At 42.2% G+C, this 16135-nt stretch overlaps 2 protein-coding genes across 2 annotated transcripts in view; one reads left to right on the forward strand and one right to left on the reverse strand.

Moving 5' to 3' along the window:
- MYBBP1A (MYB binding protein 1a) overlaps positions 1-6787 on the forward strand; it is a 62073-nt gene extending 55286 nt beyond the window's left edge. Inside the window, exons 25-27 of the mRNA XM_063297696.1 lie at positions 3324-3425; positions 4719-4843; positions 5649-6787. Of these exons, the coding sequence (XP_063153766.1) occupies positions 3324-3425; positions 4719-4843; positions 5649-6063 (642 nt within the window). The 3' untranslated portion in view covers positions 6064-6787. The remainder of the gene's footprint in view (positions 1-3323; positions 3426-4718; positions 4844-5648) is intronic.
- Positions 6788-10660: 3873 nt separating this feature from the next.
- Positions 10661-16135, reverse strand: part of SPNS2 (SPNS lysolipid transporter 2, sphingosine-1-phosphate) — a 119595-nt gene continuing 114120 nt past the window's right edge. Inside the window, exons 12-13 of the mRNA XM_063297718.1 lie at positions 13386-13432; positions 10661-11331 (exon numbers count right to left, since the gene is read on the reverse strand). Coding sequence (XP_063153788.1) covers positions 13390-13432 — 43 coding nt within the window. The 3' untranslated portion in view covers positions 10661-11331; positions 13386-13389. The remainder of the gene's footprint in view (positions 11332-13385; positions 13433-16135) is intronic.

Consider the following 16135-nt stretch of genomic DNA (forward strand, 5'->3'; position numbering starts at 1 on the left):
CAGTATACACTGAATTTTAAAAAGCTTTAGGAAAATGCTGCAGGGTGTGCCTATTTAAAGCAATCACTCTTGTGAGAACCAGAAATAAAACAGATAGCGAATGTTTGTGTGTGCGTGCGCCTGTATCCATACCCAGTGGGAAGAGGGTAGGAGGTAGTGTGAGAATGGAAACAGGGCTTATCCTCAGGTGTAGGAGGAGGGCAGGAGCAGGATAACAATATAAAAAATGTACATCCAAGAATGTGTAATCAGCCTTTTCCAACCTGATGCCCCTAGAGATACTGAGACCATGTTGGCTGGGAATTCCAGAAGTTGCAGTCCAAACCTATCTGGGTGGGGAATGGCGGTGTATGCCCAACCAAGCCTTTATTTGCGAATAAAGGGCCTCCCATATTATCTCACCCCAAAGGAGGCTGCTGTGACTGTTGCCAAATCCAGCATTGATCTGGTGGGAAGGATAGCAGGTGATACTTGATTTTATTCTGTTTAGATATTTGCTGTCAGAATCCCTCTGGCACAAACGGGAAGACTTGCCTTCTAATATCCCTCAGCCAAGGAATGAGCCTGCTTGCAGATTTAAGACTGCATTCCAGCAAAACTGAAAAGTCCCATGAGCTATTGGCTTACAGATGGTACCAGGCATCCTCCTTTGCTCAGGGAAGGCATTTCCACGGCAACCCAGGGGCGTACCAGGAGGCACTAGGCAGCCCAGGGATGGTTCCAAGGGCAGGCCAGATGTTAGCATCAGTGAGGCTCCTCCATTATGAATCTGTGCAGTGGTTCTTTAAGGATTCCAGAATGGCAAATGGGGGCTCCAGAAGAAACGTGACTTGGCCACAGCTCCTTCTTGGTTGCGGATCACTTCCAAAAATGCAAGACAAAGTTCAGTGAGATGTGAAATTAGGTCTTGTGAAGAGAAAGGCTTTCGTGTGTGAGGGAGAAATTGGAGTGGAGAGATTGTTCAATATATAAAAATAGTAATAAAATCAGCTTTTCCCAAAATTGGACCCTTCAGATGTTTTGCATTGTAATTTTCCTTGCTTATTAGCCAGGCTGACTGGATCTGAGGGGAGTTCTGTTCTAAAAAAAGCTCATAGTGTTTTATGCACATAATTGTTTTTTTCCCTCCTTTAATCCATCTTCTTAAAAATTTTACTCCCGGTACACCCCTCCTTCCTTGGACTCCCTGCACTGAATTTTGGATTCTAAGCCTCTTGGGGCAAAGACGCATCCTCCTATAATTTGTAAAATATTCTCTAAGTTGGTGCTGCTGTTTAACTTAATAAGATCCGTTACAGGAACCTGTTAGTGTAGTTCTGTATTAGTCTCAAAAGTCCAAAAGATAAAAGGAAAACGACCCAAATGGGTAGGCACTGAATCAAAGTGGGAGAAGCTCTTCATGTACATGAAGTGTGAGAAGAGCATTACTGCTCAGGCAAGGGTCATCTAGCCACATTGTATCCTGTATGGTGGCCCATCAGATACATCTAGGAAACCCACAAATAGAAGATCTGGGGAACCCGCCTCTCCCACTGTTGTTCTTGTATACCTTGTATGTAGAGATGGACAGACAGTGTGTCAGCCTTGCGAGGTAGTCCAGACAAGAAGCATGGCCAGATGAGCGAATTCTACTTTAAGGTTATTTTAACAGAATCTTGCAAGTCTGACATTTCTCCACCGTCCCCTTTACAGCCCAAGAAACTAGGGAGGATCCCTTCTGAGGTGCTCACCCCACCCACATTCCTGCGGCGGGCTAAGTTGCCTTTTATCTGAACCGTTCCCTGGGCTGCGTCTCTTCTCCCTGTCTCCCAAGATTGTTCGCACATACTATTACACACTGTGCCTGAAGGGAGCATCCAGTCACCAAGATTAGTGGCTACTGAGAGACCTGTCATCTAGGTTTATCAATGGTCAGGGGCAGTATTTTCTGGGACACTTGAAAAAATACGCAGATGATAAGGCTTACATTACAATGTTAACGGTTCCTGTTCTGAAATGGCGATACGCCAAGATTTGGTGATGTAGCTGGAGAGGTAGCCTGGAGATAGAAAGAATAGGGAGAGGAATGGATCAATGCTACAAGAAGACTTAAATGAGTAATTCTAGGAGTCTGTAGATTAGAAGATGCCTTCCTGTCTTGTAACTTCTTATGGCAGGCCTTGGTCTGATAGTTTGTTGATACCATTATAAAGATGGGAAGACTGAGGCCAACCAACTCATAGCAGAAGTGAGTTTCAAAACTAGACTTACCTTGCTTCATAGCTCTTCTATTATACCAGCTTTCATGGAGGGAGTGATAGGCTTTCAGATGCTGTTTAATGATGTTACCTGGTTCTGTCTGGCTTGCTTTTCCAAATAGCTTCATGGTTTTATGGTATTTTACTATCTAGCTACTTTTGGTGCCTTATGTAGAAAGAGAGGCAGAAAATAAAAATGACCAAATATGTGCCTGCACGTATTCCGAGCCTTTGCTGGAAAGCTTTAAACCTGGATGTCCTGTGGAATCTGACTCAAACTAGAGTAAGCTCATTGGTTGCTATTTTTTAGAGGAAATAAAGGCTCAAGGTCTGTTGGGCAACAGTAAATCTTGAAAAAAAGAGGTGCTTCCCTGAACAATGCCAAGGAAGCACTGCAGAGCTGAATCTCTAGAGAACCACCCTGATATTATGAATGTTTGTCAGACTAGAAATGGTACTAGCAGATCCTTGAAGATGCAGCAGCATTTCCCCCCTTTTTAAAATGTAGCCCTGTACAGTAGATTACCAACATGATCAAGTATCCCTGTTCTTCAGTTATGAAAGGATCATTATAACTTGGTGGTAGAACAGATATAAAAGGTTCCAAATAAAGTCCCTGGACCCTTTGATTAAGAAGAATGGGACAATAGGTAATGGAAAGGGAACCACCTCAAGAAAGAATAAAGTCTGCCTTTCTCTGTGCAGAGGGAGGAAGGAAAAGTGTAGCACAGCAGAAGGTGGACTTTCAGAGAGGAGATAATCTTGTTTTTCAGATGTTCAATCTCATTCATCAGCAAGCCCACCCAAAAATGTAGGTGTGGGAGAGAGGAATCCAGCTCTTGGTCCAATTTAGTTCCTCACTCCTGGCTTCACCAAAATTTCACTTCTTAGACCAGCAATTTAACCTGGTATGAAGAACCTTCATATTTTCCTAAAGTTGTTGGAGCCTTATTGTGTATTATAAGGATGATGCAAAGATGTAAGGGTCTGTGGGAGTTGTAGAGGAAGGAAGATGTGGGAGTTTTAGGGGAAGGAATCATTCTCATGATTTCTTTTGGTTATATCATCTCCCTTTTTAAAAAATAGACATTGAAAAAAGTGAATGAGTTCAAGGTTAAGGTGGACCGGGAGAAGGTCATCAAGTGTCTGGAGCTGTTGAGCTGCCTCATCAAAATAGTGATCCAGCAGGTATGTGTGTCACTCTTCTTATCTGGCTCTTCTTCGGGATGCCGCCATTTTCCAGCTTATGTTCATTACTCACATACTTCCCCTTGGGGTTAAAGTCATTGTTCTATTTTTTGTTTGTTTGTTTAGTTGTGATAGTCAAATAGGTATTCCTTGTACTAAGGTAAGTATCCAACAGAAGAGAATATCTGTAGCTCAGGGTTGAACTGTGGAGTTTTTGGTGCTCTCTGAGCTTGGTTGTTTTGGAGACATTTCATTACCTTTCAGACTCTCGCACTGATGATGTTACCTAGTTGGGCAATGAAACATCTGCAACCAAACAACCAACCTCAGAGAGCACCAAGAACTCTAAAGTAAGTGTACCTGCATGGAATTAACTCTGGATCAGTATTCATGCAGTAGTTGTGTGTGAGCAGGTAAGAACAAGTACCACAGCTGGTACATCTAATTCAGGTGCCCCCAATTTTTTGGGTTTGCAGGACATATTTGGAATTTGAGAACCTGTAGTGCGCAGGCTGGGAAAATGGCTGTTGTATCAAGGCACTAATTTATGAGAGTGTCACCTGCCAGCCTCCTCTAGCCTCACTCCTTCCTGCAGGGTACTTACTCCCACCCCAGATTTCGTATTTCTTTTTCAGAGCATGTGTACCAACTTCCAGACAAGCACTGGGCTGCAGTTTCCCACTGTTTTTATTTTCTAAGAAACTCAAAAGGCCCAGAGGCATTCTTGGAAGTGAAAAATGCTGGAGGCTGGTGCCAGTGAATAGAGGGCCAACAGGCACCAAGAGATGTATTTGTGGGTATATTAGCAGCCCTTGCTTCACGTTTTGGGATGCTGGCCTAGATCCTGGTTACTAAGACTGTTATATCCTATGTCACAGACGGTCCCTGGAAGAATGCTGCTCTGCCACCCGATTGAGCACTCCAAGAAATAATCCAAGCCTACTAATTCCTATAAAATCTTATACTACACACTTGCTTGTTTTGATGGCAAGTAGTGCTCTGTGAATCCTGGAATCAGGCTAGTTGGCTGCCTCATTGCTACTTGGACCACACATATGATGAGCCATTCATTGATTGATTGAGTGAGTGACTGATGGAAATAAAATTGTGAATCATTCATTCATCTCCTCCTCTCAATGAATCTGATGAGAAAAGAGCAATTCTGCTTTCTGCATCTACGTTCCAGTGCTAGACCATCTTAAGTGATCTCTTGATTGAAAGGTGGGACATAACTCAAAGAAAGAATTAACATACCAACCGTTCTAGCATTCTTTTGTTTTATTTACTTTTCAGGCACTCAGCGTGGATCTGACTGAGCTTTGTGGTGTGCTCCAGACCCTGGGTCAGCAGGAACCTTTTGAGAAGTCCGTACAACTTGACAACGTGTACTGGAATGTTATGAAGCTCCTGGGTTTTAAGTAAGTTACAGAGCCAGTTTGCTGTTGTGGTGAAGGCACCAGGCTAGAAGCCAGGAGACCAGGAGATCTAGTCCTGCCTTAGGCACAAAGCCAGCTGGGTGACTTTGGGGCAGTCGTGCACTCTCAGCCCTAGGAAGGAGGCAATGGCAAACCACTTCCGAAATCTTGCCAAGAAAACTGCAGGAACCAGTCCAGGCAGTTGCCAGGAGTCAGCACTGACTTGAAGGCACGCGTGCACACACAAAAGGGGAAGCTGCCTGCCCCATGCAACCCCTTGGCTCTCCTAATCAGGCTTGTGAATTTTGGAAAATGAATTAGGAAATTAGCAGAGTTCATAAAAGGCCTGGCTTCCTGAAGAAAAGAAAACCTGCAACCCCGCCCCCTTTGCACTGTGGTCCTGCTGCTGATGGCCTGTAATGTTCCCCCCACCCCACCCCAGTTGCCTTAACATAATCCTTTGCCCCCTTTTATCAGAGTAAACTCCAAATGCTCAACTTTTGTTTCTTGCAATTTCATGGGTGGTCTTAAAAAGAAAAGGCTAAGTGGTGATGGAAGGCCTTGTTAGTGTGGCCGACAGGGGTTGTAGTTTAACATACGGGGAAGGCATTGGATTAGGGCAGTGTTTCTCAACCTCAGCAGTTTTAAGATGTGTGAACTTCAAGTCCCAGAATTCCCCAGCCATCCATGCTGGCTGGGAAATTCTGGGAGTTGAAGTCTATACATCTTAAAGCTGCTGAGGTTGAGAAACACTGGATTAGGGAAAGGTGGTCTATTTCATAGGTCCGTTCCTGTTCTTGATTTGCAGGCGGCCGGTAAAGAAGAAAGTCTCAGCCCAGCCTGCAAATGGAACAGTGGTTGAGTCCCTAAAGCGGAAGAAAAAGGGCTTCCTGCCAGCCACCAAAAAACGCCAGAACCGCAAGAAGGTCCAGCCCGGTCAGTCCCAGGATGACCGTCCTGACAGCAGCAACAGAATCCCTGCTCCTGGCGAGGCCGAGGTTCCCTCGAAAGGAAAGAAGAAGAAAAGGAAGAGGGGAAAGAAGCGAGTGGCAGAAGAGGGCAGGAGGGAAACGTCTGAGCCGGGTCCTCCAGCAAAGAAGGGGGCTCAGTCCCCAGGGACTGCAAAAGGGGTTGCTGGGCCACATGGGCGTTTGAAGAAGACAAAGCAGCAGCGGCAACGCAAGGAGAGGAAGAAAGGGGGAAAGAAGAGTGGGACTGACTGAGTATTGGGGAAGGACGGGACTGAGTTTATCGACTTGTGGGGAATGTGTTTTGGAAGTCACTCTAGTATTCGGTTAGTGAAGGATTCAGTTGCTGTAATAGTCTTGGGACTTCAGTCGTAGCTGTGACGCCGGGAACAATTTCCCTCTCCTGGTTCATATCATCTGGGATGGCTCTCCCAAAAGAGCCAAGCTCAACCAGCATAACACATTTTGGTTCTGTGAGGTAAAGATATGTGTGCTTGTGTGAATGGGTTTCATTTGATCCTGGCAGGGTAATTCATAAGCTGCTCCTGAGCTCATGGGGTAACTCCTTGTAATGTCTGGATCAGTGACATGTCCTTGGTTTTAATAACCGAAAGTACCAGGTTATGATGTTGAATATATGTAGCTTTGGTTACTTGGAGATAAATTACAGAAGTTTTATTTCTTAATAAAGGATAAAGATATTTTTTAAAATCTTTATAAAATTAAGATTAAAATGACATGCCATAGCCTAGATGTGTTCGAAAAATTTCCAATTACACCTCTTGTCTTAGAAAGAATGAGTGAAACCTCTTACAATAAACAAACAATATGTAAGTTCACAAAAAGCAGCCTATGATCAAAACCAATGTCCAAGGATAGTCTGTTGTTTTAAAGCTAAAATAGGAACCAAAATATGGACTGATAAGTGCATATCAGGCTGCAGTGAATGAATTTAATTAAAGAGCTGCTTTGTATCTTATTTCTATATTTCAGTAATTTTCAAGACTTTTTGCTTACTACTTAGGTTTTGAAACAACTTTTTATATTTATATTCTACTTTGAGTAACTTCGGTTTCAGTGAATACTATTCCTCTGTGTATCTACTTAGAAAGAATAGCCATTCATTTCAGTACAGCTTACTCCATGTTGATTGGCAATAAGATGGTAGTTCTAATCTTTTATCTAAATCTTACACCAACTTGATGGCACATAATTGGTCAATAATCAATCCTGAAATGATCCAAAAATTTACTGCAGGTACTTCAACTTTTATGGGTTCAGTGTCTGTCAGTAAAATGACTGGGTGTTCCTAAGTAACATATGCATAGATAAACATCAGGACAGATTAATGACTGAATCCTAGTGTGGTAAAGGGAGTAAATATTCCTGTGTATAGAAAACTTAGCATTTCAAGGATTTTATCAGCAGGGATTTTTAAATATATATATTTTGCAAATGAGCTGAGCAGGTCAGTGTAATTGGCACATACTCAACTATTACTATTATTGTTGTTTTTTATTAAATGTTTATGCTGCACCACTCCAAATGACTGAGCAGTTAGTAGCATTTAACAATACACTAATCTGGGTAGTATACTTCAGAAATGTATTTATTTTACAACAGTTTAGACCTCCTTATCCCATCAGCTATCCCAATGCTTCCAATTACTTCAAGCAGTTGTTATACATAATCTTCCTTCGAATGGTCCTTTCGCATCATCTCTGTTTCGGGATTAGTTTGGATGCTAAGGTGAGGGGCGGCATAGGAGAATGGCACAAGGCCATTAGGTCCCCCCTTTCTCTTTTCAAGTTTTCTGATGAACCATCTTCAGCAGTTCGGTAGGAACAAGTCTATTCCTGGGTGTACCTTGAAAGAAACAACTCATTGCAAATAGCTAGTAAATTGATTTAGCCAGAGGTGTGGCAGAAAGACTAGAGGTGGGCAATGTGTCCTCTGCTCCTGAGAAATCTAAGAATGCTGACTCGCATTACTTAAAACAGAGTTTTCCTACTTCACGTTCTCTGGATGTGCTGGGGGTGAGAAGTCCCAGGTTGCAGAGAATCAGAAAGATGTCCCATCATGTCTTGTGGATACCAGTTGATCTAGAAACATTTGAATGCCTACAACTTGCTCTCAAAATGTGATCTGTGCCTCCCAAACCAGCTGGGGAGATAATAGACTAAAGCAGTAGTGCTCCAGGTTCTCATCCCTCATTCCCATCTAAACATACAACGATTGGTAGCAGTTTGTGACAGCGAATATAATTTCCACCCAATGATTCAAGTCCAGCTCCCTAGAGCAATAAAGAACACCTTTGGATATTTGGAGACTGTTGTCATGTCTTTCCTTATCCTTCTATTCTCCCATCTAAACGCCATCACTTCCTTCTAGAAGATGTTGGACTTCTGGAACCCTCAATCAATCTCTGCTTCTGCTTGCCAATACATTACAGCCTGAATTTGCACAATGTACTATTCCAGGCTAACAGGGAATTGGATATTATTACTTAAAATAGTTTGGATGCTTGAATTGGTTTTTCCAGCAGCTACAAAGCACTGCAAACCACACTAGTTTAGGGTGCAAGACATGGGTATGTTTGCCTCCAAAGAAAAATTATCCTCTAAACAATGCTCTCCCACCCACCCCCGTTCACCCACACCTATGCTGCAAAAAGTGTATCTCCTGCAACGATATTGTGTATAATGCTTTATAAGGACATGGAAGCAGGAGTGAAATGAGAGAATTAGGATGTTTATGGGGGAAAATGGTTTACCTGAAATGGAAGCTTTCCTTTTAAAACTCTGTCCTCAGAACCAATTTCATAATTTTTTTTGGCAGGTCAGCAGTTGACTCTGCCTTCTTGTGTGTCTGGATTTAACATACTGTAGCAGAAGCAGAAAACAATCTCAATCTCAATCTAGTAATAAAGGATTAGTATATAGTAATAGGCTTCATCCAAATTGGCAAGCCTTTGATGTGGATTAGAGTTCCCCACACTGCCATTCAGTACCATATTCTGCAAGAAACTGCTGGCCAGCATCTCAGGTTGGGGAAGACCAATTCAAGGGAAGTCCCTCTGAAACACGGTTTGGCAACCATCTTCTGTTCTCATCTTGGCAGAAGCCACTGTAGACTTCGGTGGTGGCATTCCAAAGCAAACAAGTGTTGTGTCATCCTCATAGTGTAAGTTCACACAGCGCAGCAGGCAGAAGTGCAGCAATTATATGAAAAATGAAAATGCCAGCACACACTGTTTAAATATGTTTTATTTCTTAATTTACATTATGTGTATACATATATATATACATATATATATATATATTCATTTATATATATTTGACTGCTTTGTTCTTATACTCTGAGATCCATAATCAATTTCACTGTCCTTTAAAAAATAAAATAGCCATTTGTTGATCGATTTTGCTTCTGAAAGAAAATCAGAAAAAACAATCTGAGTCCTGCCTTGTATAACAAGAAAAACGTTAGCGACACGCTTCCGTGCTTTCCACTTGTCAAAGTGATCATTAAGTGTCCCTTTTTTGTGAAAAGTCTGAGAACAAATGCCAGTTCCTCCAAATCAGGCCTAGCTGAAAGGTGGAATGGGGCGTTGCAAGTGGTGTCCCTTGCTGGGATATTTGGAAATGGATTAGTTTCATTTAGGAAAGCTGGACAGCAGACTTGGTTGGCTTCCCTTTGTGACTGAAATCCATAATCAGAAGAAAATTGAGACCCTTTGTATATGCCTCCTCAAGAGTGATCTTTTCCTTCCATTTTAGTGTAACCTCCAAGCCCTGTCACAAGTTCTCATTCTGGCAAGGCATGGTTTCAGCACCCCCAGTCAAATCTTTGCCTAATTTTACAATTTTTAGGTTCCTTCCAGATGGCGCCTGCCCCTGAGCCTGCAGAGGACAGAAACAAAATGCTCTTTCCTGCCGAATGGGGTTCAGCCCAGCAATCAGGGCTGGGCTTGAGTTTCAGAAGAACTGGCCACATCTCCTGGGGTTCACTCTCTTCCTTGGCTGGGGGCTCTCTTTATCGGATCCACCGCTGGAGTAGTCTGCTTTCTTTAGGGCCGTTTAAATTCCCTACAATGATCTGGAGCAAAACTATGTGTTAACTTGGACCCTTAAAAAAAAAATGGAGTGATTTTCACAGATCACATCAGGGCCAGTGAACCTTCGAAGAAACTGGAATGTCCTGCAATGTGTCAGCTTCGGAATGAGAACAACTGAACTGAATGATGCCTGCCTGCAGTTGCAGAAAACACTACGGGTGCAGGGGAGGAAACAGCCCTGCATAAGCAACTATCCATACTGAAGACAAATTAATGAAAACTTAAGTGAGCATGTGCGAATGGCATGTGTATGCGAGAAAGGTCTATTAAAATCTGCTGAGGAGCTGCTTGAAACTAACTGTTGCCAAGATCCATTTCAGATGGTACGAATTTCTGCTCTCTCTCTACTTCCTTTTGACATCTGGAAGGCTGTCAGGTTCCCGGAGATCTTGTGGAACAGTGAGGCAGCAGAGATGAGAAAACCAGAGGGCTGCTTGGGATTAATAGGGCTTCACAGCCACGTGCCCTTTCTCAGAGCCAAAAGGGTGGACTGCTTACAACCTTCTCAGAAACAGAAGTCACCTCCATCAAGATCAGGAGCAAAGTACTTCAATGTCTAGTGAAAATTCAGGATTGAATTCTAAGGCAGTTCTCTGCTCTACCCAGTTGTTAACAGAAAAACAACAGTGCTCTCTAAATAAGAGAGTGAGGGGGGTATTGCCACTGGAGAGGGTCACTCCAGTCATTGGGGGGGTTTTCCCCCCAGCCCAGAGAATCATTGGTAGAACTGTTGACAGTCTTGAAAAAAATTCTGAAATTCCCCATGGAAAACTAAAATCCCCAATTCATGCTGGTCCAAAGAACTAATGTTATTGGTAGGTCTGAGGTAGCTCCAGCAGTAAACTGCTAGTGCAAATTACACTCTTATTTTAAGGAGAAAAAATAACAGCTATCCGTCCAATCCAATCTTTTTGGTGTCCTGCAGAAAAAACGGTATCCTTTTACATCATTTAAGAGTAGAAAACGTATCTGGGGGAAGCTGTAACCAGAAGGCAAAACATTTCTGGGGGGCTGGAATAAGGTCTCTACCTGAAGACAGGATTGCTGACCATTCAAGTGTGTTAAACAGATGCTGACTCCAATGGCAAAAGTGGGCGTCTTCTTTGGCTGAAAGTAAAGTTGTATATTCAGTTCTCCAGATGTCTCCTTTGGGAGACAGAGGGTGAAAGAGCCAGCCAGAAGCATCCATCCAGATTGGGAGCAAGTTGTCATCCATGCTGCTACCACCCTGTGTGCCCAGAGGACCCCTTTATTCTGCTGAAACACCACCAACCCATTGTGTCTGGGAGTCTGTGTTTCCTCTGGCTCAAAGCACAGGGGCAGGGGACGAGCAGGGTGTCTTCCACAGGTGCCCATTTTGGGGTTTAGTGGCAGCTACAAAAGATTGCCTTCATTGCTTGAGATGTCAGCTGCAAGGAAGGAAACAAAGAAGAACTGTTATTGTGGTGAGAAGGATACTGATGCTTTCACAGAGAGACAGTCAATTCTATAGCCCATTCCTTTGTACTGGCTTGGACCATTAAAGTGGTGGTGGCCAGAATCCAACGGGCTGCAAAATGCTTTCAAAAATACATTCAGGTTTCTGCTGACAGTGTCGCCTCGGACTTTGTGAATAACTGATCATTTAAAGCAAAGGCCTGATGCTATATCTTGGTTTTCTTACTGGAAGAGTGCAATGTGGCTGTTTACTACAGAGGGCAGATTGTTGACTACTGCATTTTATATCTCTATCATCTATCTATCTCTATCTCTATCATCTCTCTATCCTATCTTCTTTCTATCTTCTATCATCTATATCCATCCATCCATCATCCATCCATCATCCATCCACCCATCCATCCATCCATCCATCCATCCATCCATCCATATCATCTATCACATTTATACCTTGCCACAATCACAAATATCAAAGTATACAATAAAAACACACAAAAACATCCATAATTCAAAAAGTGTGTGTGCGTGTGTGCATATTTGTATTCCATAAAGTGAAAACATGGAATACAAAAATATATATGCTGAGAAGAACCAACTGATAAGCCTAACCAAGACGATCTCACTGCCCAGACACCCTTTGAAGAGTTCTGATCTGAGCTGCTTCTGGAATGTAATCAAAGAGGAAGCCGACCAGATGGCCACTGGAAGAACATTTCAGGACATTTCAAGGGCCTGATGCTATCAGTGAGAAGCAGCGCCTCCAAGCCTCAGTAATGCAGGGGAATTACCAGAATTGGAGACAGCGGATTTCTAGACCCCAGTTACTAAGGGGGTGAGCCAAACTGATGGGCAGGGCTGATGATGTGATGTATGCTGACTTCCCAGAGGCTCCAAACTGATGTGTATGGGAAGCAGGATGCTTCACTAAACGGATTCAACTTTTCCTAATGCTTCCTTTACTTAATTGCATTTGCATTTAACTAAATGTGCATTGGGCTATACAGTTGCCTTTTTGAGATTGTGGAGAAAATGGTTATCTTGAAGTTTAATTAGCAAAGGCTAACATGGAAGGAAAAGCCATATTGAATAGTTTAGTAGGATATACAAATGTGACTCGCACACTAGAAGCTAAACTACAGATAGTCCTCATTTAGTGACCACAATTGGGACCAGCAACTCAATCATTAAGTGAAGTGTTCGCTATATGAAACATCACAATTTTATGATCTTACTTCAGCTTTCCTTTGCTTTACAGACCTGCAAAGGTCATAAATGTGAGGATTGGTTGCAAAGTTTTACTTTTTCATCACCACTGTAACTGTGAACGGTCACTAAAAGAGGCAGTCGCTAAACAAGGATTACCTGAATTTCAAAGAGAAATATAGCTGAACTTATTCGGGCTTTATCATGAATTAAAACTGTCCACTGTTCACACAATATGCATAATCAGGTCAAGTAAAGGCTTAGCAGATGCATTCAGACAAACAGCTCAGTGACACTTTGTAAGATTTTTAATTCATTATGTTCAGGTTAGTTTATGCTTCAGAATATTGCTGAATCCACAAAATGGGCTAATCAAGCATGTTGAACGAACACGGCCAATTTGCCTGTAACTTCCTGTAATTCAGTTTTCCTGATGCACGTTTTGCAAACTTTTTGGCGGAGAAAGATGGCCACTAGCCAGGCCATTATCCCATGGTTTAAAATTGATTTCCTATCCAAGCTTTGCCCAGAGGGGTTAACCATAATATCCCAGTCTGGATGAACTGGAAAGCTATGGTTTATTGAAGACTTCTGGATGTTATTTACCTGGTCAAGATAAGAGACTGCAAGTGCAGTCAAGACACTCATTTCAGTCGTGGTTTATTAACTGTTCACCTGAATGCAACTGTTCTGTTGCAACTAACCTTTCATCATAAAGTTGCCTCTTGGGAGGAATGAAAACCACATCTACTAGAATTCCAAGCAGGCCCTGGAAATTCCTAGAATTCCTGGAATGTTTTTTCTCATTGCCCTAGTTACTTACCGCCTTAAACCTTCACTGAGGTTGGAGGCATCATCAGTTGGTTTACTCTGGGAAGAAGAAATGGAATTGTCAAGTTTCAACCTGCTTTTCGTCACATGCACACACAAACATATAATCACACAAGAGCAGATTTTTTTTTTACATCCAAAATGCTATGTCAAGGCCTATACCAGGACCGATCTGTTCTTTCTGGATAGGTAAGCCGTTTTGAGAGGGAAAAGGAAAAATACAAATACAAAAGAGGCTCCCAGGGCGGCTTCCAGATGTGTGGGTGTTGGCTCCCAGAATTCTCAGCATCTGGAAGTTACTCAAGTGAGGAAACGCTGCCGGAGGGCTTCCTCAGTGGTTAGATCAGTGTTTCTCAGTCCTGGCAATTTTAAGATGTGTGGACTTCAATTCCCAGAATTCCCCAGCAGCATGGCTGGCTGTGGAATTCTGGGAGTTGAAGTCCACACATCTTAAAATTGCAAGGGTTGAGAAACAATGGGTTAGATGTTGGGAGGCTTAGAGTCTGGTTGTTTTTTTACTATAATGCCCATCACCCCTGACCATACTGGATGGGGTTATATTACAGTCCAAAACAACATTGGTTGTCAGCATTGGTTGTTTTAACATGGGTGGCTATCTAAATGTTTTAAATAAATAAATAAGGAATGGACAAATCCGTCGATTTTGTTTTCTTATTTTCTGTACATCTCTCAGATTCGGTTTGTTAAATTTAGGAGTTTTAAGTGTCCACCAAAATTTGTAAATATTTTGCTACACATTGCTCCCTACCCATACAAGGTTGTTTGCAATTTTGCTAATATACAGTTTTTGCAAATACTTTCCTCTCCTTTCATGCAGGTACACTGTTTTTGTGACTGTATGTATTTTTCTACAGATTCTCCCTAATATCTTTTTTTTTTTAAGAAAATGGCAAAGTGAAATTCAGAAAAGTGAAAACCTTTAATGAAAACTAAGCTTTGGTTTATATATTTACCCTGCATTTCCTCCCCAATCTCAATGGAGATCAGGCATTGCACATTTTAAAAGGCAGAATCAGGGCAATTAGCAAAGCTCTTAAATGCTAAAAGTCTCACAGGATTTCCACAGTCTTTTTCTTTTGTGAAGAATAGACTCCTGTTTTGTATAATGTATAATGCACACTGATAACTACTGTTTGGATTACTATCATAATTTACATATCAATGCTCATCGTTAACGAAAGCATCTTTCCTTACACCGTCTTACCGAGTCTCATCTTTAATTTTTTAACACCCCCCATCATATCAAGGGCCTTCAATTCCCAGTGTCTGATTTTAAAAGCTTGTCCATTTTGCCTTCTTTCTTTTCCAAAATAGCGTACCACGTTCTAAATACATCTACCACAGGGATGAAACAAAAAGCAACACAGCATGACGAATGAGATTAAAAACAGCAACACAACAAAGGAGATATTTAAAGCAGATGCAGTAAATTCAGACGGCAAAAACTATCAAGAAAAAGCAAACAAAAGAAGAGGCCAAGCCATAAGTCTGACTCAGTGACAGAAAGAGAAAGGGTTTCAAACAATCGTTGAAAGTCAAAAGCCAAAAAACGGAGAATAACCCATCTGGATTATACAAATACTTAGTGTGGTTTTTTTTTAAAGCCACACAGGAAGACTAAGCCAGCACTCATTCTTGGCTGCAGAAAGCCCACAAGGATAGATAGATGAGATTTAACCTGGAGAAGGTGAGGCCTATAGAAGCCACATGTTCTCTTTCTGTATTGGAATTCTCCAGATGTGCTGAATTGCAATTCCCAGCATCCTTAGTGAATATGACCAATAGTTATACTTGCTGGGGATGATGGGAGTTGTACTCTAACAGGGCCAGAGGACAACAGAATGGAGGAGGTTGCACTCAATTATTCCGTTTAATCCAGGAGAGCCCCAGAGGTGCCGGGTAATTCAAGATACTCCAAGATGATGTCTGCAACCCTTTCAAAAAAATATTATTTTCCCAAAATAGCCAAAATCATGTGAGTTTGTGAAACCTTACGATTTTACATTTTGACAAGATCTTTTACAACTGTGCCAAAATCTCTCAAGATTTTAATGGTCTTGCATACTATCACAAAACTGTCGAACACTTTACAATCTTGCAAGATTTCAAGTGATTTTTTTTTCAAATGGGAAATGCAGGCGGGAGGCAGAAGAGCTCTTTAAAAGGTTACTGTGCTAATCCAAGTTGGTTCTGTACAGATTCTGATTCTCTTCTTCTTCCCTCCTCCAATCTGGGGTGCATGAGATCCAATTATCCATTCCTTCCTTACCCACAGGACCTATGATTAAACCTCCAGGCCAGAGCAGAACTTGGAAGTCATAATATTTGCTGGATGTTTCAGAGTCTTCCAGGTTTTGTATTCTCCAGTCTAGGAATGACATTTCCAGCCAGATTTCTGTTGTAAGGACACTTCCCTGCCCAGGCAATATCTCTAGATGTCCCAAACTTCTTGGATCAGGCCAACACTGTGGCCCCTGGAATGTACTCAGAGGGAGACCTCCAGTTGTTCTGACCTGCTGAGTAATTTAGAAATGCATAAATCTACCAGCCGTGTTTCGTTTGCAAGCATCCCAGAAGCCAAATCTTGTTGGGAGGGAGACCTATCACTTTCTCCATCTCTGTAGGACAGAGATGAGCAACTTTTGGTGGCCAGGGATTGAACTGGACAATTTTGGAAAAGGAGGCCAGCAGTGAGTAGAGAAATTATTTCAAGTGGATGGG

Source organism: Candoia aspera, chromosome 1 (assembly GCF_035149785.1).
Source record: "Candoia aspera isolate rCanAsp1 chromosome 1, rCanAsp1.hap2, whole genome shotgun sequence".
Classification (NCBI taxonomy): Eukaryota; Metazoa; Chordata; class Lepidosauria; order Squamata; family Boidae; genus Candoia; species Candoia aspera.